General features: G+C 26.2%; 1 protein-coding gene across 3 annotated transcripts; it reads right to left on the bottom strand.

Moving 5' to 3' along the window:
* Positions 1-15,525: 15,525 nt before the first annotated feature.
* LOC110603431 (cytochrome P450 CYP72A219) lies at positions 15,526-17,807 on the bottom strand. 3 transcript variants are annotated; one of them, XM_021741162.2, is made up of 5 exons: positions 17,352-17,807; positions 16,922-17,142; positions 16,608-16,852; positions 16,171-16,522; positions 15,526-16,091 (listed from the first exon to the last, which is right to left on the bottom strand). In XM_021741162.2, the coding sequence occupies exons 1-5, from the start codon at positions 17,626-17,628 to the stop codon at positions 15,666-15,668; spliced, it is 1,521 nt and encodes a 506-aa protein (XP_021596854.1). In that variant the 5' UTR covers positions 17,629-17,807; the 3' UTR covers positions 15,526-15,665. The 3 variants fall into 3 exon arrangements, with proteins under 3 accessions (XP_021596854.1, XP_043807627.1, XP_043807628.1); XM_043951692.1 differs by having other exon boundaries at positions 16,922-17,205; positions 17,352-17,493; XM_043951693.1 differs by having other exon boundaries at positions 16,922-17,226; positions 17,352-17,476.
* Positions 17,808-24,685: the final 6,878 nt, after the last annotated feature.

Genomic DNA, 24,685 nt, shown 5'->3' with positions numbered 1-24,685 from the left:
TTCCACCCCCTGAACCATTCGACGGATAGTATTTGGCTTAATTAGTTTTAAATTTTAATTGATTTTAATTCCTAAGTCAAAATATATAAATATTCCAATTTAATTATTTAAAGGTCAACGTAATTAATAACTCTTCCTTATATGTCACTCAGAACTTCATACTAGGATAGTGTGGTCACTTAATTTATAATTTATATCATAATAACATAAAAATATTGCCGACATTTAATTAAATATTCACTTTTTTTTATTTTTAAAATTTATTTGCTTGAAGAAGCAGTGAGACGGCACATATAAAAATTAAGTTTCCGTTGAAAACATTTTTTTTTAATTTTTATTAACAATTAAGGGTGGACTTTGATTAATTTTCAAATGATAATATATAACTAATTAGAAGGGAAACTTTATAATTATTAATTCAAATATTTGAATGGAAATTTATATATTTAAATTTTGAAATATTTTATAATAAATATGAAATGAAATTAAAATAACCACATGAGGAATATGAATTTTCTAAAATATTGTTAAACCGTTTTGATAGAAGGGGGAGATTCATTGAATGTAAGAAATATGAGATAAGCTTCGATTGAATAATTTATACATTTTGTATTTGTTTATTATTGTTAAGTTATCACTGGTAATAATAATGGAATTTATATATGTGTTAGTGAATTTCTAGTTTATATTATCTCATGCTATGATTAACTTTTTAAAATATATAAAATAGTATATTTTTATTGAATTTTTTATTAATTAAATATTTTAAAATAAAATAGGTAAAAAATCACTTTTATTTTTTAATTATTTTAAAATTATTATTTATTTGAACGACGTATATTAAGTTCAAATCGAAAAAATTGAATCGAATTAATTTGAAAATTCAGTTCAGTTTTTTATTCATTTCGGTTTGATTTTTAATATAAAAAATTTCAATTATTTCGATTTGGTTGAATTTTAATTAGAAAAAAATTTAAAAAATTAAATCAAACTGATTAGTGATAATAGTATATTATTTTCAATAATATATGGTGATTAGATCATATTAAAGTTAAAATATTTCGATATTTAAATCAAATTGAATTAGACCAGTTCGATTTGATTTAATTTTTGACTAAAATTGATTCGGTTTAATTTTTATAAATATCAAAATTTTAGTTTTTGATTTATTTGGTTCGGTTCAATTTAAAACCAAATTAACCAAATGCTCATCCTAATTATAAGTTTATTTTATTTTATTTTATTTTTAAAAAATCTCCCAAAACATCTTTTAATATTTAATAAAATTTAATTATTTTAAATTTATTATTTGTTATCAATTTTTTCTATTATAATAACATGCAACTTAATTATTATAATTTTATTTTATTTTAAAAATCTCTTAAAATATTTTTAAATATTTAATAAAATTTAATATTTTTAAGATGAATATAATTAAAAAAAGTAATTTTTATTATGTGTAAAGTAATAAAATTAACAAAAATTATAAAATCAACGAAACGGAAGGAGTATTAGTCTTAATGCTTAAACAATTAATGTTTGTAAGTTGTAAGAATAATTGATGTAATTTATGCTGAAACCATATATACAATAAGTCAACCAATTTTTAAATTCCTTAAAACTGCAACACTTGAACTAACAGGAACCAACTGAATTTAGTCAACTAAAACCCAAGCAAGATTCATGAAACTCGTCCAGAATTTGTCTTAAATCTCAATTAATTAATTAATCAGCTGCCAAAGGCTTACCTCTAAAATGTTCTCAAGGGTTACTATATGATTTTTAAGGATAGCCGGCCTCAACCTACTTTTCTAATTACAAATTTTATTTTAAATCTTACAAAAAGATGCAGTTCTCAAGGGTTACTAGGGTTTTGTCTTGGTTGTGAGTCTGTGTTAAGGTTGTCCTTCTCTCCAACTTTGCTTCATCATATGACTGCGGGTGAAAAGATGCAGTTCATTTTCCTTGAATTAGAGTCACTCTAGTCTAGGACTTCTTGTGTTGTTAGTGGATTCTAGACCTTGTTATATATATCTCTTTTTTTATAATTATTTATTTTATATTAAAAGAATTCAAATGAATTCTTATAAATTATAGGTATAATTTTAATTTATTTTTAAAAATAAATTATTTTATTTTAAATAAAAAAAAAAGCTTAAAAGATAAGCAAATCTCCGAAATTCAACTGCCAAAGGCACAGCTAGAGCATTTAATTCTCTACGTGTTTTCTCTCCACACGTAGAATATGATATGAACAGACAACTTTGTATTTATGGCTACAAGATAGATTAAAGGAACAAAGGATATGAGAATCCGAGGCACATTTCACTCCTTAAAAGCATCAAACTCATATCCATCAATTCCAATCTGTAATAAAAATTTTATTACCCTATTTATATAATAAAGTAATAAAATTCTTTATTTTTAAAAAATTTTTGTAAATAGAAATGAATGAATATAAAATATATTATCAGTTTAATTTATAAATAATATAGTAAAATCATAAATATAAATATTTAACATAATTCCATCACATAAAATTTAAATTATTTTTTCAAATTCAATTTAGAAGTTGTAGTAATTTAATTTGTAGCGGTTGGCTTTTGTGATACTATCTTCTTTTCCTCTAGATAATATAATAATAATAATAATAAAAGAAAAAAAGATGGGATATTGAGGGAGTGCATCGTCATTTTGGGAAATGATGAATGGACATTGGAGGATTGGAATTGGGTAGTGGTGGGACCAGTTGGCCAATGGCAACGTTTATTGGTCAATCAAAATCATCAGTTTCATCACTACAATAAATCCACATTTTAACAACGTGTCTTACATACTATAAAATTAATAAGGAGTTAAAAGAAAAGTTAATTATCATCCTAAAAAGCAATTCAATGAACCTTTCTTTTTTTTTTTTTTTTGCACTCCAAGACTTAGCCTGATGAAAAGTGCATCCTGTAACCTTGAAAGGTCTAAGGTTCGACTCCCCCAACCCCTATTTCAAAAAAAAAATGAATTTTTTTTTTTTTTTTTTTTCTGTTTGGTTTTCCATTCTTGATATATTTGTAGAGAATAGAAAGGGTTCTTAGACACAAAGTGAAATGAGTAAATTACTTTTTATCTTGAGTTATGTCAACACTAATTAACACGTGTTTTTCAATTTTTTTAAAAAAAATATTTTAATTATTATATTTTAACTTTATCAAACTAAAGATTAATTCCAACGTACCTTGCATTTCCCCTCCTATTTCTTTTCTCATACTTGCACAACCCCAAGCCAATCCCCTAGTTTCCGAGAACCCATTCTTGATTTATTGTGGGTTTGTAATCTTATACTCACCTCGCCTCATTAACATTTGAACTGTCTAAGTATATCTCCATGATTGATTATGATTTTAAACCATTGTTATTTTTATGAATGTAGTTATGATGTACAGTGGAGGAGTCAGGAACTTCCTTTTGGTAGTACACCGTCTACGCCGCTGCGGCACCTTCATCCCTTTCAAAATATTTTTCGGTCGTCGATACGGCACGTGCCCCCTTACCGTACCTTTCCTCCGCCTCTGGTGATGTCTTATTTCATTTGATTTTAATTTCAATCAAAGTTCTATAACATCAAGTCTAAAAAGTGGAAATGGAGCCATAGGAGATATAGTATATTTGTAGAAAAAAAAAGAATTTAATTAATTTTAAATTATTTATTTTGATTTAATACTAACTTGTTAATAAAAATTTAGTTGATAATTTATTCGATTCAACTTAAGTTTAATTTAAACTAATTAAATGCTCATTTTTAATTTGTTCTCTCTTATTTTTTTTTAATTTTTTTATTAAAAAAATTATTTAATCTAATAAAGAAAATTAATAATTAATTTTTTAATTTTAAAAAATATATTTAAACGTATCTGACATTTTAAAAAGTATTTTAAAAAGTTTATTATTTAATTTTATGATTAAATTAAATTTAACCGTTAAATATTATAAAAAAATTTTAAAATACTATTAATTACGGAAAGACTAATTAATAAATTTTTTAAAAAATAAAAAATTAATTAAAAAGTGTTTTTAAATTACAGATTTTAAATAAAAATATTTAATAATTACGTTCGTTAAAATTAATAGAGAGAATAATTAATAAATTTTTTAAAATATTAATAATATTTTAATATATTTTTTAAAATTAAATGATTGATTAATGAATTTTTTTGTAACACAAAAATTTAAGTAGTAATTTTAGTAAAAAACAGGCAAGGTCATAATCTGTAGTTTTTTCTTCAGTCTCATAATTATTTATTATTTTTTTTAAGGAAAAAGGTTGCTAATGCAATCTCATATACCAAAACTTTTTATTGGCTGATGTGTTTAGGTAAAATCTTTTCCTAGATTTTCCTATGGATTTTGGATGCTGAGGTTAAAACCGTCACTCTAATTCCCGTATTGTGTTTTACTATGCTTTTGAATACTCTTTTATTTTTATTTTTTTCAAGTAAAGTTACTGATTGTTTTTATATATTTATTTTATTTTTAATTATTAAAATTAGATCAAGTATTTGTATTTGTATATTATATTGTAGATTTTTTCATCGTTTTGAATTTTATTTATACTTTTTTTATTTCGAAATGATAAATTTTAAATGGAATTATAATATCTCTGAAAGAATTTTAATTAATATTATTTTTAAAACAACTGGAATTTAATTGACTTAATAGAACGTCACTTTTTTTGTTATTTTGGCAATGTAATTTTTTATTTAAAATAATTTATGCGAAAATATATTTTTTTAATAGAAATTGATCCATTTTTTTTTAAACAAATAAAAGAACTTATTATAGTTGTGGTTTGTAGATATTGTGCTGTTGAGAATCTGATTTGCTGATGTAAAGATTGAGAATGATGCAATAAATATCAGTTGAGAAGGTGTTATAATTCCTAAATAATTGTGGGAAAGAGAATGGAAATGAAATGAGGGCATGCGTATGGACTTTTTAATTTGGGTTTGATTTGGTAGATAGATTTTGTTGGATTTTGTTCCTAATTAAGATATGCATTCATTTTTCATGTTAGGTATTGTAATTTTCGAATGATGATAAAAAAATTACATTCTCATATAAAAAGGGGATAATATATAAAATATTATAAATTTACTTTAATTAAAAATAAACTCCACTCACGAATATGCTAAAATATATTTTCACGAATTTTAAAAAAAATAGGTAAAAAGGAAATAAATTTTCTTTTGAGGTGTTTATTCTTTAGCTTCCTCAGTTTCATAATTCATTTTTCTGTGCTAACTTTTGTCACGAGTGTGACTTGAACATCGAAGGGTCTCCATCGAAAGTATCCCGATAAATTCTTGATCATATTTTCTCATTTTACAAATTATTTTATCAAATTGAATATTGAGAGAGTAATATGATATGATGGAGTAAGAGAAAAATCGAAATAATTAAAAAGTGTATTTTTTAATAGTTGATTTTATATAAAAATGAATATATTTTAAAAAAAATATTATAAATATATTTATTGTTACACGTAACTAATATAAAAAAAAAAGAGCTTTGTACAAATTTTAAAGAGCTAAGCTTGAAATAATTTCTATTTGGGGAAAACAATTGCAAAATCAAAAGTCAAGAAGCAAAACATGTTTCGCTTTCATAACCTATATGATTTGATTTTTGTTATTCTTAATGTTTTTTCCCCTACTGGTGGCTGATGATGTTTCTAAGATCTTGTTTGTTTTGTAATCTTGGACGGAAGAAGCATTGATTCTTATATACCTGTAAGCATCATTTTCAGTGGGTGATTATTGGATATGGTCAAACCTAATAATGAGCTCAATTCGAGTAGAATTTTAGCTATTTTCATATTTATCCATCCGTTTGGCATAATTAATTTTATAAAATAAATTATTTAAATAAATATTATAAAATTAAATATATTTTTTTTAAATAAAAATTTTATAAATTAAAAAATAAATTTTATCATTTCAGATAAAAAATAATTAAATTATTATTTTTTTTAAATTTTAAATTCCAAAATGTGTCACTGTGGTTGATATTGCCTCATCGATGCCTAATCTTTAAATTTCTTTCAAAAGAAATTTTTTTTATTAAATTTCAATAATTTTTAGTATTTATGAGTTTAATACGGATAATTTTTAATATCTATGAGTTTGGAGAGGATGTTTATATGAAGAAAAAATAAGAAATATTTTCAATTGGGTATTTTTAGCTAAATTTTTTTTTTATTGATCAATTTTTTTTGGGTAAACTTATACACAAAGTGATAATTTTTTTTTTCTCTGTGTTCCCTGATGAGTCTGGTTTTCTTCTTGGTCCATCGTATGGGTCTATCAAATGGATCTCTTAATATTTTATTTGACGAAGAGACCTGCAAAATAGGAAAAAGTCTACCGAGAATGCCTCCGGTGGAGACCTTCCGACGTTCAAGTCAGATTTTATGAATTAGAGTAGTATATTTAAGCAAGAGTTGTAGAGAGAAGGTAAAAATGGAGTCTAGGAAGGAGAGAGAGGAAGAAGAAGAACGCTGAAAGAGAAGACCTCCCCATTCTATAGTGCTACCTGCCTATGTCACTCAGGCCCGTACGTACGGACGTGTCAGACCTCTTCTTCACGCCAAGCGGCTATTTAATTCTCCCTGTCACGCATGCGAACAAGGTTGGTGAGTGACTGGGCCTGCTTTCCTATTGGGCTTGGGTCCGTATCTGATTCGAATTGCCCTGAGTTGCTGGTCCTGGGCTTGTGAAGTTAGACCGTCTTTCAAGCGTATGATCTGACGGATTTTGGACTTGTGGCCTTCTCTTGGATCCGTTCTTATTCCTGAACTAGAAAAGCCAAGCGGTTATCACAAAGTTTGTACATTCTAATTTAAAGAATATCAAAATATAAATTTTGTTCTAACTAATCTGTATTTCAAAAAAATAAAAATATAATGATAAAATTTATTAATTAAATTATTAAAAAATGACCGTTAAAATTATTAAATTTAATTTGTTGTAGTATATTATTTTCGGATAATAATTTTTCTTTCGCGTGATTTTATTTGACCTCAATTGCACAGCCTTGTTCCAATTATTTCATTTTGTTTGATGGAATTGCAATGGGCGTGAAATTTAGCCTCATGCTTTCTTTCATCCTTATCTAATTAAGAGGCGTGAAAGAACCATTAAATCAAACAGATGGAAGACGCCATTAACTGGCAGTTTGGTATAAATGTGGACTTTTTTTTGAAAAAATTATTATTTAATTTATTTAATACGTGATAAAATTAATTTGTTCGTCTCTATATTTTTTAAAATATATTAAATAATTTTAAACTCTTATTATAAAATATATACAATAAAAAGTGAGAGAGACAATGTAAGACTAACAATAGCGACTGAATTTTTTATTGAATTTTTAAAATTTATTTTTAAAAATATAAAAATTAAAAATTAAATAATATTTTCTTTTTCTATTTCGTGAGAATCCATCACTGTTTTTGATATGCTGTAATGGTGGTTGATCACAGAATTGACTTGCTTGCAACCCTTTGAAGAGATGGAGAGAGATTTAACATTGTCATATTTCTTCTTGAATTATGCAAAGGAAATTTTCATCCATAAATTGACAATCTGAATTATGAAATAAATACTCAATTATCAAATTACTGATTTAATCACGTGGCATTTCATAGATTCTGAAAGATTTGGAACTTACTTGTCCAAGTTCAATTGCAGTTTAGCTTTTTTCAAATTTGCTTCTAAAACTGTATTCTATATAATATATTATATCCCTATTTTTTCATAAAATGAGTAAGAGAAATTAATTAGTAAATTTTTTAAAATGTTAAATATATTTTAATATAATTTTAAAATTAAAAAATTATGTCAATTAGTAAATTTTTTTTATTATAAAGATTAAATTATAATTTTTTTTATTATCATTCATCGATAACCTTTAATCAAACTTACAAATTAAAGTGGAGAATTTTATTTTCCATACTATTAGTGTTATTTTTTTACATATTGAAATTAGGTTTTTTCTCAATTTTAAGGTTCGTTCATTAAATAAAATATTTTCCATATTATTAGTGTTATTTTTTTGCATATCGAAATTAGGTTTTCTCTCAATTTTAAGGTGCACTCATTGAATAAAAAAAAAAAAAACACACTTGTTTAGATAGCTTTAGTGCATTCACATAAATAAGGTAGAATATGTATTTGGATCAAATTATTAAAATATTTTGTGATACTTTTAATTTTAAAATTATTTTATAATAAATGTTATACAAAAATCGTTCAAAATAATCATGAACTGTCACCACAAAATAAAGTCACACATAACAAGAATTTGATAAATTAGTACTCGGTGTCACCCGAGGAAGAAAATATCCTCATACCATTATATCCAGTTATTTATCAAAACTCGTCATTCTCTAACGAAGTCGAGTCTCGACGTAAGAACACCATTAATGGATATATGCCAGAGTATTCCTAATCGGTTTGCTGGTAATATCTTTTATCCCACTTACATAATCGGTAAATTTTTAGAAAATATCATATTAATCTCATCTTATTACAGTATAAAAACTAACAATCGCATAGACAAAAATAGATAATTCTTACACAACTATATTTGAATTCTAAGCAATTATTTATACTCATTTTATTCTCCAGTTTATTACTAACTTAAGCATAATTGCCGTAGGTACCTACCACCTAATATTCTCTTTCTTGCGGATTTGATTAATACAGTTAAGTTTTTATACCGCATCAATAATATATTTAAATTATTTATTATTGTGATTAATGTAACTCGCAATCTTAATTAAAAGGTGGCATGAATTTTTTAAAATATAATACAAATAATTTAAATCAAGGGAAAGATTTGTTGAGGGGAGAATATTTTAATTTTATAAATTATAGTAAAATGGTTACTATTGTTGTTAGATTATTAACTATTAATAATATGTAAATATTTGAGCAATAATTTTTGGCAGCTGTCTTAGCATTGTTCCATATATTATTTCACTAATTTACAGCAAAATATATAATTAAAAAATTTACCGTATTTAATTTTTATATTTATTATCTAGTATAATATATTGCGAGTAATATTTGATTTAAATTGAAATAATAAATCAAATCGAATCAATTTAGTAATCCGATTTTATATTATTTCAGTTTAGTTCAATTTTAATATTAAAAAAAAGTTATTTTAGTTTGATTTTAATAAAAAAATTAAAAAAATCGAATTAAATCGATTAGTTAGCAACGGTTTGTCATTTTAATATTATAAAAAAATTAAAATATTTTAATTAAATTTTGAAACAATAAAAGTAAAAGGTAAATATAAATTAAAATCTTACTAAAAATTTAATTGATCGGACTAAATTAAAATGAATTAAATCAAATTAATTCGATTTAAATTAATTTTTTCTCTAATTCGATTCGGTTCGATTTTCTCAAATGTTTAAATGTTAATTTTAAATATTTTTAATTTAGTTTGATTTTAAATCGAAATGATCGAGTATTTACCTAATTCAACTATTTGAAATATCTCTATGTGATTTATAATAGTGATGGTGAGAATTATTAAAGACCAAAAGTCTCACAATATATTCATTCATACATATATAAAGATTGACTAAAATCACAAAAGATTGGTATCGTCCTTTTACTACCAAATCTAAATCCAAATCCAAATCCTAATCCAAATTGCAGCCGAACATTCCTTCATACCTTCTCCACAGAATCCCAACACATTAAAGGAAAAAAGTTTGCTTTGTTCATAGTTTTTACGTATCAATCTAAAGTGTGCCTTAGATTTTATTCCATATGCCAAACTTACCAAAATTAGAATAATAATCTCAAAAAATACTATATTTATTATGTTCTTTCTTAGTTGTTGAGGATAAAATTAAAGAGATGATAGTATTGTCTTATAGAGTTTGAAAAAGAGTAAGGAATCATAACACATGATTATTTTTTCTTTTTATTTTTTAAATTTGAATATCTAGAATAATTTTGTATAATATAAGATTGAATTAATCTGAAAAATTTTTAAATTTATTTAAAAATTACATTCAGTTATAAATACTTAAAATAAGACAAAAGAGAGGTGATATTAGAAAATAAATAGGTTTTCTTTGACTTTTATTGGACTGCTTACGGCGAATTTGAACTAATTGATACGATTGAATTTTAAATATCGGTTGATTTATATATAAAAAAACATATTCTTTATAGCTAATTGCCATTCAAATAAACTTTTTAAATTCTTCATGGAATGTTGATGGTGTATACCATAACAAGGCATCATTAAAGGGAAGAGATAAGGTTAATTGAATTCATCATAAGCTAAATAGATTTAAAAAGGAAATTCAGAGAAGCTATGATTGTTAAGGAACTATTGAGTAGCACTAGATCTATATAGATTCCCTTTATTTTTCTAAAATGGTCAATTGTTGATTGATATGCAGAGAGGAGTACAAGGCCCAAGACAGGGCAAAACATAGAAATAGCCCACCCAAAATTGAGAAGAAACTTAAATCCAGAAGAAAAACTCAGCTAAGTAAAAACAATGGTTTCGCATCTCGCCGCACTAAAATTTTAGGTCTATCCATGAATCAAATCAAGTAATAACAAATTATTAAAAATATAAAAACTTTATAAATTTTGTTATTTTTAACGTTCATGTAAGCCTTGAAACTTTGTAACTTTAATGGGTAATTTTATTTTTTATTTTTATCGATTTATTATGTCATAATTGTTTGATAAGTTCTAATTTTAGAATCATAAATAACTTTCAAAAGTCCAAATTTCTTAAATTTACAATCGAAGGATTCAAAGCAGCCAATAAAAATAAATAACCATTTTAAAAGGATAATAACATATCAAAAAATTAATAATAATGAAATTATCGGTGACTCACTCATACTTATTAAATAGTTTATCAGTGAAATACTATTATCCGATTTAGCTTTCTACACCTATTTATTGAAACTTGACAAAGAGAAAAAAAGGATTTGAGCATCCTAACCCATGCCAGAATATGCAAAAAATCAAACATGCAACCCATAAGAAAGAACATAAAAAATGCAGCTAAAGAACTCTATCAACATCAAGCTCAGTTGTAAGAAAAACCTTCAAAAAAATCAATCTACAATCCAATCTAACGATGATAGTTAGGTAAGGGAAAAGAAAAGGTATTCCCTTCTCCCATGAAAATAGCAAAAGCAATTATTGAGTGCCCTGAAAAAGAAAGAAAAGAGATTTTCATTAGAATAGATCCATTATTTAATATTCTTTAGTTAACAAAATTATTTTACTGATATATATTTCAAACACAAGAAAATATAAAAAATATTTTTTTTTAAATTTTTTTTGGTTAAAAATGAAGTCCTAGTCACATAATTAGGGCTGTAAATGAGCCAAGCTATTCGTGAGCTACTCGAGACTCGACTCGATAAAAGCTCGACCGAGTTCGGCTCGTTTTTTAAACGAGTCAAGCTCGATCTCAATTTTGAGACTCGTCACTTAAACGAGCTGAGCTTGAGCTCTATAGTATTCGGCTCGTTAAGGCTCGCGAGCTGACTCGTTTTTAGGCTCGCGAGCTGGCTCGTTGAGAAGGCTCGCGAGCAGACTCGTTGAGAAAGCTCACGAGCAGACTCGTTAAATAGGCTCGTGAGTAATATTGTTTAAATAAATTGATGAACCAATTCGTTAAATAAATTTATAAATATGTTCATATATTATTAAAAAAATAAAAATAACTATAAAGTTATAAAATTTAAACTATTATAAATACTTGAAAATTATAGTATTGAAAATTACAAATAATTAAGATTAATTATTATAATTAATATTCTTTAAAATTAAATTATAAAAATCTTTTGTATATAATTATTATAATAAGATTCTATAAAATTAATGTATAATCACAAATAATTAATATTAATTATTATAATAAGTATTCTTTAAAATTATAGTACTACATGATAAATTGAGTTGTAAAAATTATATACATTTTAAAATTAAAGTATAATTATAAAAAAAAATTTGTATATAATTAAGCATACAATACAATATAAAAGATGATAATAATTATCAAAGTATATTAATAATAATTAATTAAGATTATATAGATGTTGAAGTTGAAATTCAAGTTAACTAATTGAACAAGTATGAAGATGGTTATGAAGATAATTAAATTATATTAGTTTGTTTCAACTGTTGGAAGTTGGAATCAACTTTATTCGTTTAATATTAAACTTTGTGTGTAATCTAATTTTATTATGTTGTTGAATTTATATTTATTTGTGTTATTTTAGTTATAAATTGTGTTACGTAATTTTTTTTATGTACACTCTCTTTTTTTTTATATTATTTAAATTAATGATGATTAAAAACTGATTAAAGTGTAATTATTAATTCGAACTCGAGCCTGAACTTGAGCTCAAACCAAACTTTTTAATTTTGAACTCGGTCTCGAACTTTTTTAACGAGTTTCTTAATCGAGCTTTCCGAGTTCGAGCTCGAGTTTTATTAACGAGCTTCTTAATCGAACTTTTCGAGCTCGAGCTCGAATTAGGCTCGTTATTAAATCGAACGAGTCTTTCACGAGTCGAGCTCGATTATAATATTTAATTCTCGAGCCGAGCTCGAATCAAATATTAGAGCTCGAGTCGAACTCGAGCTCGAGCTCGAGTCGAACTCGAGCTCGAGCTCGAGCTTCCAAACTTTTTTAATAAATGAGTTTGAACTTTACAAAACTCGGCTCGGCTCGATTACACCCCTGCACATAATCAGGAGGAAAACCATTCAGGCGCAGCCAAGTTGAGTCATTAATCATATGATTTGGGAGTTTGGAATAACTAGTTTCAAAGCAAAAGGCGGGCTTTTTATAGAAAAAAAAAAGTGCAAAAATATTTATGAAAAGGGAGAAATTTTCTGAGTCTCTTTGCTTCGGATTATCATTTTTATTGGATTTGGGCTATTAACTTGGATTGGGTTGGACAATGAAAATAATAAAATATATGTAGAAAATAATAAATATATCATAAAAATTATTATGTCAATGCCACATGGCATTATTATGTCAATGCCTCCTTATGTGAAATTCGTTGCAATTTCTCTCTCTATCATTAGCTCTCTTTTCACCTCGTTTTAAAAGTCTATGCATCAATTTTTATGTGATTATCTCTATTCTGTTACGTTCCTTTTAGATCTTATGTTGGAATGCCTCGTTTCATATTAGCTCCCTTTCGTATTAGCTCAGTAGCGGACCCAACAGTCGTCAAGTGGATCACAAATCTCCTCAAAATTTTTAAAATTTTAAAAGTATATACATAATTTTTTATTATTATTTAATTTTTCATTTCTCTTATTATTTTTCAATCTAAAAAATTATTTTTTATAAAAATTTATTTTCTGAATATATATTTATTTTATTCTTTCTATTCTATAATTTTTTATCTATTTTAATTTTTCATACATATTAAATTATATCCATCTTACAAATATTTTAAATATTTATTTAGAAAAATAATAATTAATAATAAATTGATTTAAAACTAATATAAAATTAAATAAAATTATAATAATTAATTATATATTATTATAAATAAAAATTTTGATATAATAATAAAAAATCGATAAAATAATAACTGAAGATAATATGTTTTATTTATTTAAATTAAACCTCTCGGCTAAAGTTCTGCATCCATTGGAGAAGTATTCAAAAGTCAATAATTATTTATATAATATAAATAGAATTTTATTAAAAAAATAATATGTCACTAATACTATTTAATTGTACTGCTATAAAATTAACATATTAAAAATAATAAAATATATTATGAAAAATAATTTTATTATAAATAATATTACTAAATTAATATGATATAATATAAATGTATTATATAATAATAATTTTTTCTACAAGTATTTTTTTGATATTTTTTTAATAAAAAGTCCGCAAATGGCATATTAGCTGTGAAAACTAAAAGCAAATTATATCCTTTGCTAATTATTAACGGATTTACGATAAAATAAAAATTATACAAATAAAATAGATTATCAGTGCAAATTAGAAATAAATAGTGTATGTTATTAGGGTCAACATTATTCGATTTAAATAAAAAAAATTGATCGAATTGATTTAATTTGAAAATTTAGTTCATTTTTTTATTTATTTCAGTTCTTTTTGATTTTTAATTTTAAAAATTTTAATTATTTCAGTTCGATTTGATTTTAAACAGAAAAAATTAAAAAAATCAAACTGAATTAATTAGTAATAATAATATATTATTTTTAATAATATTGTGAAATTAGATCATATAAAAGTTAAAATATTTCAATTAAATTTTAAAATATTAAAAATAAAATATAAAAAATAAAAAAATTATTAAAAATTCAAATCGATTAAATCGAATCAAATCAGATCGGTTTAGTTTCTAATTAAAATCAGTTCGGTTCGATTTTTATAAATACTAAAATTTTAAGTTTCAATTTATTTAATTTGGTTCGGTTTTGAATCAAACCGACCGAATGCTCACACATATATGTCGCTAACCAGAAATGAATATGCAATAGATTAAAAACTAAATGGAAAAAAAAAATTATTAACTTCAGCACTAAAAATTCAGCAATAAGTTAGAAATTTAATAAACATAGTTAAGAAACAGATCTTATTTGATCACTGATTAATCTCAGCATTAAAAAATTGGACGCAAAATTTAGAAACGAATTTAGTATCGAAATCTAAATCAATTTCTAAATTGTGCTTTTTTAAAAGCAAAGACTCACAATTTAAAAACCAAATCCAAAATTCGTTTGCTCATCACCCTTTTCTTTCATTTTGACGCACTCTTAGGAAACAAACATAGAAGGGCTGTCCATCGTGTTTATTCAGAAGGAAAAATAAGAGAAATGTATTTTAATATCTAATAGCATTCTAGCAAAAAAAGTTAAATAGAAAATGATATTGATATTAGGGGTGAGTAGTATTTGGTTCAAATCAAAAAAATTGATCGAATTGAATCGATTTGAAAATTTGATTCGATTTTTTATACATTTCGGTTTGATTTTTAATTTCAGAAATTTTAATTATTTCGGTTCGGTTTGATTTTGATCAGAAAAAAACTAAAAAAATTGAACTGAACCGATTAGTGATAATATTATATTTTTTCAATAATATAGAGAAATTAAATCATATTAAAATTAAAATATTTTAATTAAATTTTAAAATATTAAAAATAAAGTGTAAAAAATAAAAAAATATTAAAAATCGAAACCGATCAAACCGAACCGAATCAGACCGATTCAGTTCGGTTCGATTTATGATCAAAATCGGTTCGGTTCGATTTTCATAAACACTAAAATTTCGATTTTTAATTTATTCAATTCGATTCAATTTTAAACTGAACCGACCGAACCGACCGAATGCTCACCCCTAATTGATATGACTCAACGTCATTCACCTCATCGCCTTTCTTGCATATTGGTCATCAAGTCAATAAAATACAAAAATCACATGCCACGTTAGGTATTCTTGGTCATTTGTTTCTAAATCAAAACAATGAGTAACATCTGGAACACTAGTGGTGTCCAACTTTATTGTATAATATAATATAGGCTAATAGCTATTAGCTAGTAAAAAGATTATAGTTGGTGCAGGATAAGTTGAGCTCCATGTTGTGGGTAAAGAGTTATTCGATTACAAGGAGCATGAGAGTAAGACGGGGAGAGCTCGAACCAGAAATGTTGTAGAATCATAGCTAGAGCCATCTTTGCTTCTATAGTAGCAAAATTTTGTCCTAGGCAAATTCTAGGTCCCCAACCAAATGGATAGAATGCTATTTGATCCTTTGATGCATTTGAAACTCCTTCAGCAAATCTCTCTGGTCTGAATTCTTCCACATTGTCTCCCCAGTAATCAGGATCATGATGAACAAACAATATAGGTAATAAAAGCTCTACCCCAGCTGGAATCGACAATCCTTTTATGTTGGTTTCCTGGAGAGTTTGTCGAAGAAGAAGAGTCACTGGTGGATATAACCTGAACACCTCATTTAATATCATCGAAACCTGCAAATGGACTTCATAAGCTGAATGAAATTCAACTGATAAAACATGGGAAATTGGGTGTTTAGAAACAAGTACTCACGATTTTAAGGTGGGTTAGATCATGGATTTCTGGTGTTCTCTTGCCACAAACCTGTAAGACCTCGTCTCTGGCCTTTTCTTGCCAGTTTGGATTCATAGATAAAAGGATCAATGTCCATGTGAGCCAATTTGCGGTGGTCTCTTGACCAGCAAAGTAGAGAAGTTTGCATTCCTCTATTATATCTTCAGTTGTTATATCATTTTTAGAGTGTTGTTTGCACTGTAGTAGCAAGTCTAGCAAGTCTCCGTTGCTAGACTTGGCCTGCTCTTTCCTGAGGATCATATCCCGTAATGTTGTTTTGATCTCCTTGTCTATAGCATATCTCCTCTTGTTCTTCTTAGTGGGTATAAATCTACATGGAGCAGCTCAAAATTGAATAAATTTTACAAAGAAAATTGGTAAATAAACATGAGTGCAAGATAAAGAATTCAGATTACCTTAAACCAGGAAAGTAAATGGACTGATAAGCTTCGAGGACCAGAAGAACTTGCTCTTCTTGAAGTTGAAATATTTTCTTTCCCTCTTTGTAGCTGCTTCCAAAGGCAGTTTGAGCGATTACATCACCAGCAAGAACATGAAATTCTGGTTTAACATCCAATTCACAAGATCCTTGAGCACTCGTTAACTGGTTCCACCGCTGAATCAGATCACAGCAACTCCTTGAAAATGCTGGGAGCATACCCTGTTTACAAGGACTGATCAGTTTCCATGAATTATATGGCCACATTAACTATATTGGTATTGGCTATACCTTTAGTTTCTCAAGATGGAAGGCAGGTGCTATCAATTTTCTGCGTTTGGCCCATTTCTCTCCTTCCAAGGTTGAGACTCCTAGTTGTAAAAGATCCACAAGGGGGTTCAACAGTGGCTTCACAAAATGACCACTCTTATCTGTAAACACCCACCTGATCAGCTCTGGCTCCGCCAGCATCAGCCTTGGTCTTGTTCCGTACCAACTCATAGACACCTTACCTGTTTCAACATATCATATCATCAGCCAGCAACAGGAAATCAAATCCCTCAGACCACTCCATTCTACAAAACATAGGAAATTAACTAAAACAAGATCCAATAAATCCAGCATATTTATTACAAGATTCAGAATCCAAATTCTGGGTGACCCCAAAACTTGATTAGATAAATAAACATCAATTATGAATTAGATGATCTTAGTTGCATACCATAATTTTTCACCATTGCATCAAAGAATGGGTATACACGTGGAAAAATTGGGTCGTTTAGAGAGATGGGTTTGGTCATTGCTTCCACGTAACACCTTGTAATTTCTTTCCTGTCACCATGGATGAGCTTGTAAGAAGTGCCTTTGATGCCTTGTCTCCTCAAATACTTCTCTATGCTCTTTGGCTTCAACCAAATGACATGGGCTAACTTTATTAACGCATAGAGAGCTAACATTACAAAAGAGAAGAGCAGTGTTTGGAAAATAAATGTCTCCATTTTCCCTTTGCTGCAAAATGCTAACACTTTGAGCTTGTTGGAGTAAATGAGAACCAAAAGTTGATGAATTTATAGGGAATTTATCGATCCTAGTTGAGTTTTTCATGATTTTGATTTCTCGTTTAAAAATGATAAATGCAGAAAATCTCTTGTCATCACTCGCTATGTTGGAAACTTCTTAGCTAAGTAGGATGACTGGGTGGGGCGCAAGAATTGTTGTATGATTATTTAGATTAGATTTACACCGAAAGAGATAAATATATAATTATTTAAATTAAATTTATATCGACTTATAAAATAAATATATAAAATTTTATATGTATTTCACTTTTATTTTACACTGTAAATTTCTATAGAAAAATTAAATTTCCTGTGTGGTGAGTTGGATCAGGAAAGAAAAGTTTTTTTTTTTTTTTCAACGGACTCGTGCGCTATGACCTTCTTTTGAGCTGGATAATGCTGAATCTATGGAAATTTTGGCTAAGTTTCTGAATTTTTCTATAAAAAGGTTAAATAAGATTCATTTATTGATGTCTTGAATTTATGGTAAATCAAATTATAGTAAAAATTTCCTAAAGCCTCTTGTTGTCAAAGGCCAGGAGGTATTGTAATGGTTAATAAAGGGGACTATTCTATCGATTTAGTTTAAAATTAAATCAAATCGAATAAATTAAAAATGAAATTTTAATATTTATAAAAATTAAATCGAATTGATTTTAATTAGAAATTAAATCGAATCGATTTTAATTAGAAATTAAATCGAATCGAACTGATCTGATTCGATTTGAATTTTAATAAATTTTTTTATTTTTTACACTTTATTTTTAATATTTAAAATTTAATTAAAATATTTTAATTTTAATATTATTTAATTTTTATAAAATAATAATATATTATTATCATTAATTAATTAGTTCAGTTTAATTTTTTAATTTTTTATTAAAATCAAAATTATTAAAATTATTAAAATTAAAAATTAAATCGAATAAAAAATAAATTGAAAATTTTTAATTAATTTAATTCAATTAATTTTTTGGATTTAAACTATTATGGTCACTTATTCATAGGAATCAATAGGGGTGAACATTCGGTCGGTTCAGTTTAAAATCAAACAGAACCGAATAAACCGAAAATCAAAATTTTAGTATTTATGAAAACCGAACCGAACTGATTTTGGTCAGAAACCGAATCGAACCAAATCGGTCTGATTCGGTTCGATTCGGTTCGGTTTCGATTTTTAATAATTTTTTTATTTTTTATACTTTATTTTTAATATTTTAAAATTTAATTAAAATATTTTAATCTTAATATGATTTAATTTCTCTATATTATTAAAAAAATATATTATTATCACTAATCAGTTCGGTTCGGTTTTTTTAATTTTTTTTTTATCAAAATCGAACCGAACTGAAATAACCGAAATTTTTGAAATTAAAAATCAAATCGAACTGAAATGTATAAAAAACCGAACCAAATTTTTAAATCAATTTGATTCGATCAATTTTTTTAATTTGAACCGAATACTGCTGACCCCTAGGAATCAATCCAAAGAGAAAAATCTACACCTTGTTTTTTATCTGATTTTTAATATATATATATATATATTATAGAGAAAAGGTCATAATCATGTTGACTCACGTGATTAGAAAAAGAAACAACATAATAGAAAAATATGACCTCGTAGAAAGTTCTGCCTTGCTGCTCAAGTTCCGCCTTGCTGCTCAAGTTCCGTGACATTATTTATTTTAAAAAATTTATTATTTAGTTTTTATATTATAAAAAATTTTTAATTTTTTAAATTTAAAAAATATATAATTATTTTTAAATTTTAAATTTTATTTATTAATTATTTTTTTAATTTTATTCATTAAATATTTTACTGTTTAATTTGTCTATTTTAAAAAAAATTATTAGTAATTTTATTAATTTTATAAAATAATATATTTATATTAAAAACATTTGAGGTTTTTTATAATATTTAATAAGTAAAATTACTGAAAATATTAATTAATAAATTTTTTAAAATTTTATAAATATTTTAATTAATTTTTAAAAAATTAATTAATAAGTCTTTCTATAATATAGTATTAAAAAATCATTTTCTTTTATTTATTTATATTTTTTTGTGAGGGTGATTTTTTGCTTTCACTTATTTTTGGGCTGTATTTCATCGGCTAATGTCTGTTTCCAGTCTAAGTAGTAAGTTTTGGACCACTTGGTTCTTCTGCATTGTGTGGTCCACAAGGCTTGCGTGTAATGACAAGATTTCAATAGTGAACACATGGAAAATATTATACATAAATAAATAGATTTTTTTATTAAAAAAATAGAATTTATTTCAATTTTTAGATCTATGATTTTACATAAAATTTTTGAGCGAAAACAAAAATTATAAATTTTTGTACATATAAATTAAAAAATTATAATTATTTTAATTAGAGAATGATTTTTTTTTCATTTACTTTCTAGTTATTTTCATATTTAATATACAATGAATACATTAAATTTTATTGAAAAACATTAAGTGGAAAATATATTTAGTATGTGATGTAAATATATGTGTAATTATATTAAATACTAATAAGTAGTTTGAAATCTCACTTGAAAAAATTAATTAGATTATATTAAAAATTAAATTAAATTTTAACTATAATAATAAAAAATAAAATTGTAAATATTATTTTTTAAGTTGCCTATACATAAATGCAAAAAATAAAATATAATTAATTATAAAAATTATGTTGATTATATTTTTTAAAAATTTATATATTTATGTATAAATAAATAATAAGTTTATTATTTATTATAAAATTAAATTAATAGATATTTATAATATTTTATTTAAGTTTATTAACCTTTTACCAAATACAATTAATTATTACACCATGTTTCTTTTTTTAAAATTAAATTATTTTAAAAAAAAAATTTAAGAAGAAGTCATTTTCCACTCTTATCAAAATCTCTATATATAAATTTATTAATAAATTTTATTTTTAAATTAAACTAAATAAAAAAAATCTCTCAAAACAATATTTTTTATATAATTTTTTTTATAAAAAATATTTTCTATGAAAAATATTTATCAAATATGAGTTATTTTTTGCAAATAAACCAACCTCAAGCTGATTATTGTGGACCCTTTCTTCTTGAAGTTCTGTTTGTGCATTAATAATATAATTGATCCACCTGAGTAAGATTTTCAACTTTAATAAATATTTTTTATTAATTAAATTTTTTAAATATCAAAAAATATGAAAAAATATTTTTAAACGAAATAAATGGAGTGTAAAATTGTTTGATTATGTAAAAAACTGAATTACTAGGTTTACTTATCGCTTCAAATCATATTCTACCTTCTGTTTTTTCTCCATTGCTTTGATTTTTCAACTTCTTTATTTTTCTTCTAAAATTTAATGGTTATTGTAATTTCTTTTCCTTGTACAAAATAAAAAGAGATAAAAAGAAAACCTATAATATGCAAGATGAGGATAATTTTGGTTTAACTTTAATTTTAAATTGATCGTGGCAAGCATAATTTATAGGCTAATTACTAGAGAATAATTATCTTAAGTACAATATTTAATTAAAATAATTAAAGAATTTTCTCACAACTTGGATTGAAGAGTCCATGAAGTCCTTAGCTTTATCTGTCGATCAGTGAGTTTCCATTTCTACACCAAATTATTTTCGTATAACTGTTATATATTTATTAGTTATAGTAAAATGTAAAAAAAATTATTACTTAATTTCTACATTATAAAATATTTATTAATTAATTTCTCAATTTTAAAAAATATATTAAAATATTTTTTATATTTTAAAAAATTTACTAGATATTCATTCCGTTAATTTTGCTATTAAATATTTTATTATTTAATTTTTATGATTTTAAAAAATTTATTAGTTAATTCTTTAAATTTTTAAAAAATTTATTAATTAGTCACTGTATATTATTGGTATTTTAGATTTTTTTATAATACTTAACTGTTAAAATTAATGGAGCGACTAATTAATAAATTTTTTAAAATGAAAATTAAAAAATTAATTAGTGAATTTCTCAAGTATAAAGATTAAATAGTAAATTTTCTCTAAAACTTATATGAAATCGACTCTGATTATTGATATAATTATTGTATGTAAATAATGACATTATAAAATTTATCAAGATAGAATGAAATAGAACTGTTTAGATTTCGTTAGGGTTTTAATCAATAACGTTTGATTAAAATGAAATTCAGAAAACGAATGGCTAAAAGCTAAAATTTTTTATTAAATTTTTGAAAATTGAAAAATATCTCAAAAAGTGGCTATTTATAATTGAAAAATTATAATATAAAAAATTATAAAAAATCTAAAAAAATAATAAAATTACAAAACTGATCTTCTAAATAATAAAATAGAACTGTTTAGGCTTGTCACACTTTTGAAAATCATGCGTTTCGAAATTCTCAAATTATTAGGGTCTTCAATAGATATCGGCAGTAAAAATTAAGTCCAATCTAAATTTGTACATAAAATTTAAAACTAATTACTCCGAATTACTACCAAATCCTATATGGCCCAGATGTTTACCCCTGCACACGGTAACGTCTCCACGTTGGGTGCCACTTTAGGGACCGGGCCCACTTCTAGGACCGGGCCCACTTCTAGCACTATCCTTAGCCATATTGACCTGTAACCTGGCTCTGATACCATTAGGGCGCATACCATTCTACCAAAAGCTTAAGCTGTTAGTAGAGGCGCTACTTTAAATCCTATATGGCCCAGATGTTTACCCCTGCACACGGTAACGTCTCCACGTTGGGTGCCACTTTGGGGACCGGGCCCACTTCTGGCACTATCCTTGGCCATATTAAATGTAACGACCCGGAAACCGATACCCTACCGTAACGGCCCGAACCGCCACCGGCGCTAGGATCCAGATCGGCTTAAGGCCGCCGGGACCCGTAGCAAGCCAAACATACCTCCTATCACCTGGTTAAATCCCATACATGATCAAAACTTTAACATAAAAACTGAAACATATGATGTATATCTCGAGCCTGACATGTATGCGACATAACTGAACATAAAGAACCCCCCTACTAGAGCCCTCATCAAAACTCTAGCTGGGTCTACATAACATACATCAAGCCGGAGTCACATCCAAGGAACCAAACCTAACATGTGCATGCATCAAAACCACAAACATAAGACCTCCACTAGGGTCCTCATCAAACACTAGCGTGGTAAACAACACATGCCACCAGTTTAGTTCCAACAACTCAACATCTAAAACATCACATACATCATGTATTAAAAAGGGACTAACCAAGTCTTAGGGCCAAGCACAGTTCTAATCCATAAACATAACTCCACTTAACTTTACATTACATTCTCTTACAAATCATAATATCAATTTACAATACATGTCCACACTAAAAGTACTAAGCTAAAACTATTACATAAGCAAAACCTTTACTCTTGAGACTTCCCGATCAACCTCAAACCTGCAACACTGGGGTTAGGGGAGAGGGGTGAGCTAAAAAGTCCAGTGAGTAGAAACAAAGAAAACAGTTCATTAATTACATGCTTTCATGAAATGCGTCACAGCACAAACAAATCATATCATGGATTGGACCCAACCCCAAAACATCCCTAAGCTATTTGCCCGGCCACCATAGAGGGCACCACAGGACTTCGTAATACCACTATAACAAATAACAGGATCGTTACAAACACAAACTTACAGGATACAAACACACAGGATCCAAAAATAAACAAATTTTTTCAAGTAAACAAATTTTTGATGTGGAAGATCAGCCTAAGCCGCAACCACAAGCATACTTAAATCAAGTTATAAAATTTATTTTATGGCTAGGGTTCCTGCAACCTTAACCTGAGATCCCCAGAATTAAGTCGGAGTGTGGAGGGAGAAGAGAAAGGTGCCGTCAACACGGGCTTATATAAGTAACAGATATAAAAATGAAACTTACTATTTCTTTTATAAAACTTCAGAGAATTTTACAAAATATCTTAGAATGTTTTAGAGAGAGAGAGTTTACAGAGAAAATGTGAAGATAGATAAAATAGAGAGAAAGAGGAGAAATACAGATGTGCCTTCACAATGGGAGAGACTCCCTTTATATAGAAATTTTCTGGCCTTTACTGTTGAGTCACGAGAGCTTTACTGTTGATTCACGCGAACTTTTACTGTTCATAAATAGTAACTTGTCTGCTACTGTTTCTGTCTTTTGCTGCTCCTTTTTACTATTGGTGAATAGTCTGTCTGCCACTTCTGTTCATTTTTTACTGTAGATCAATAGTTTGTCTGCCACTCTTTTTTACTATTTCTGTCCTTATGCTGATGTGAACGAAAATGAGGTGTCCCTCTTTTTCTTTCCTTTTCCTTTTCTCTTTATTTTTTCTTTCTTTTTCTTGTCTTTTTCTTTTCTGATTACTTTGTCTGTTCTGCTCTTTATTTTTATGGCTACGAGTATCCCATAACAGTCATCTTCATTACTGTCACAATGAGAAGATGCCGGATCTTTACTGGAGGATGATGTTTTTTATGATGCTGTCGACTCCGTCTCTGAGCTTGACTGTTTTTTAATTTTTCTTCTGTTTGATGCCTTCTTTTGTTTACCAGATGATTCCTTCGATGATTCTTTATCAAGGAATTGATTTATTTTTTCTTTTCCTTTTGGAGTAAGCTGATTGAACATCCGTTGACAAATTATTTGGAACTCTTCATGGGTTTTAGCTGCTGCTAATAAGGCCTGACATTGGGCTTTTTGGGCTCCAAATGATGGTTCTCCTTGTTGCAGTGTTAATTTATCAGCATAAGACACAGTAGGGAACTGTGCTTTTTTAAGTATCCAATTTTTTACAACCATTTCTGTGGTAGAGTTCATAAATGATCCCCACCATTTTACTTTGTGCCTTCTTACTATGACAGGAATATTTAACTCTGTTATATACTGAAAATCAAAATACCATTGATATACCCAGGGAATAAAAAACTGTGTACAAAAATACATTAATGGGGGAATATATTTTTCATTCTGGGTAGGTTTAT

Source organism: Manihot esculenta, chromosome 16, assembly GCF_001659605.2.
Source record: "Manihot esculenta cultivar AM560-2 chromosome 16, M.esculenta_v8, whole genome shotgun sequence".
Classification (NCBI taxonomy): Eukaryota; Viridiplantae; Streptophyta; class Magnoliopsida; order Malpighiales; family Euphorbiaceae; genus Manihot; species Manihot esculenta.
This window is presented reverse-complemented; position numbering and strand designations above follow the sequence as displayed.

What these genes read in the sequence shown, in the direction of transcription:
- LOC110603431 (XM_021741162.2), bottom strand. Translation starts at nt 17,628, where the DNA reads ATGGAGACATTTATTTTCCAAACACTGCTCTTCTCTTTTGTAATGTTA. An exon ending in TGCAATGGTGAAAAATTATG is followed by an intron (nt 17,143 to 17,351) that starts GTATGCAACTAA and finishes ATGTTGAAACAG; the next exon opens with GTAAGGTGTCTATGAGTTGG. An exon ending in ATCTAACCCACCTTAAAATC is followed by an intron (nt 16,092 to 16,170) that starts GTGAGTACTTGT and finishes GTCCATTTGCAG; the next exon opens with GTTTCGATGATATTAAATGA.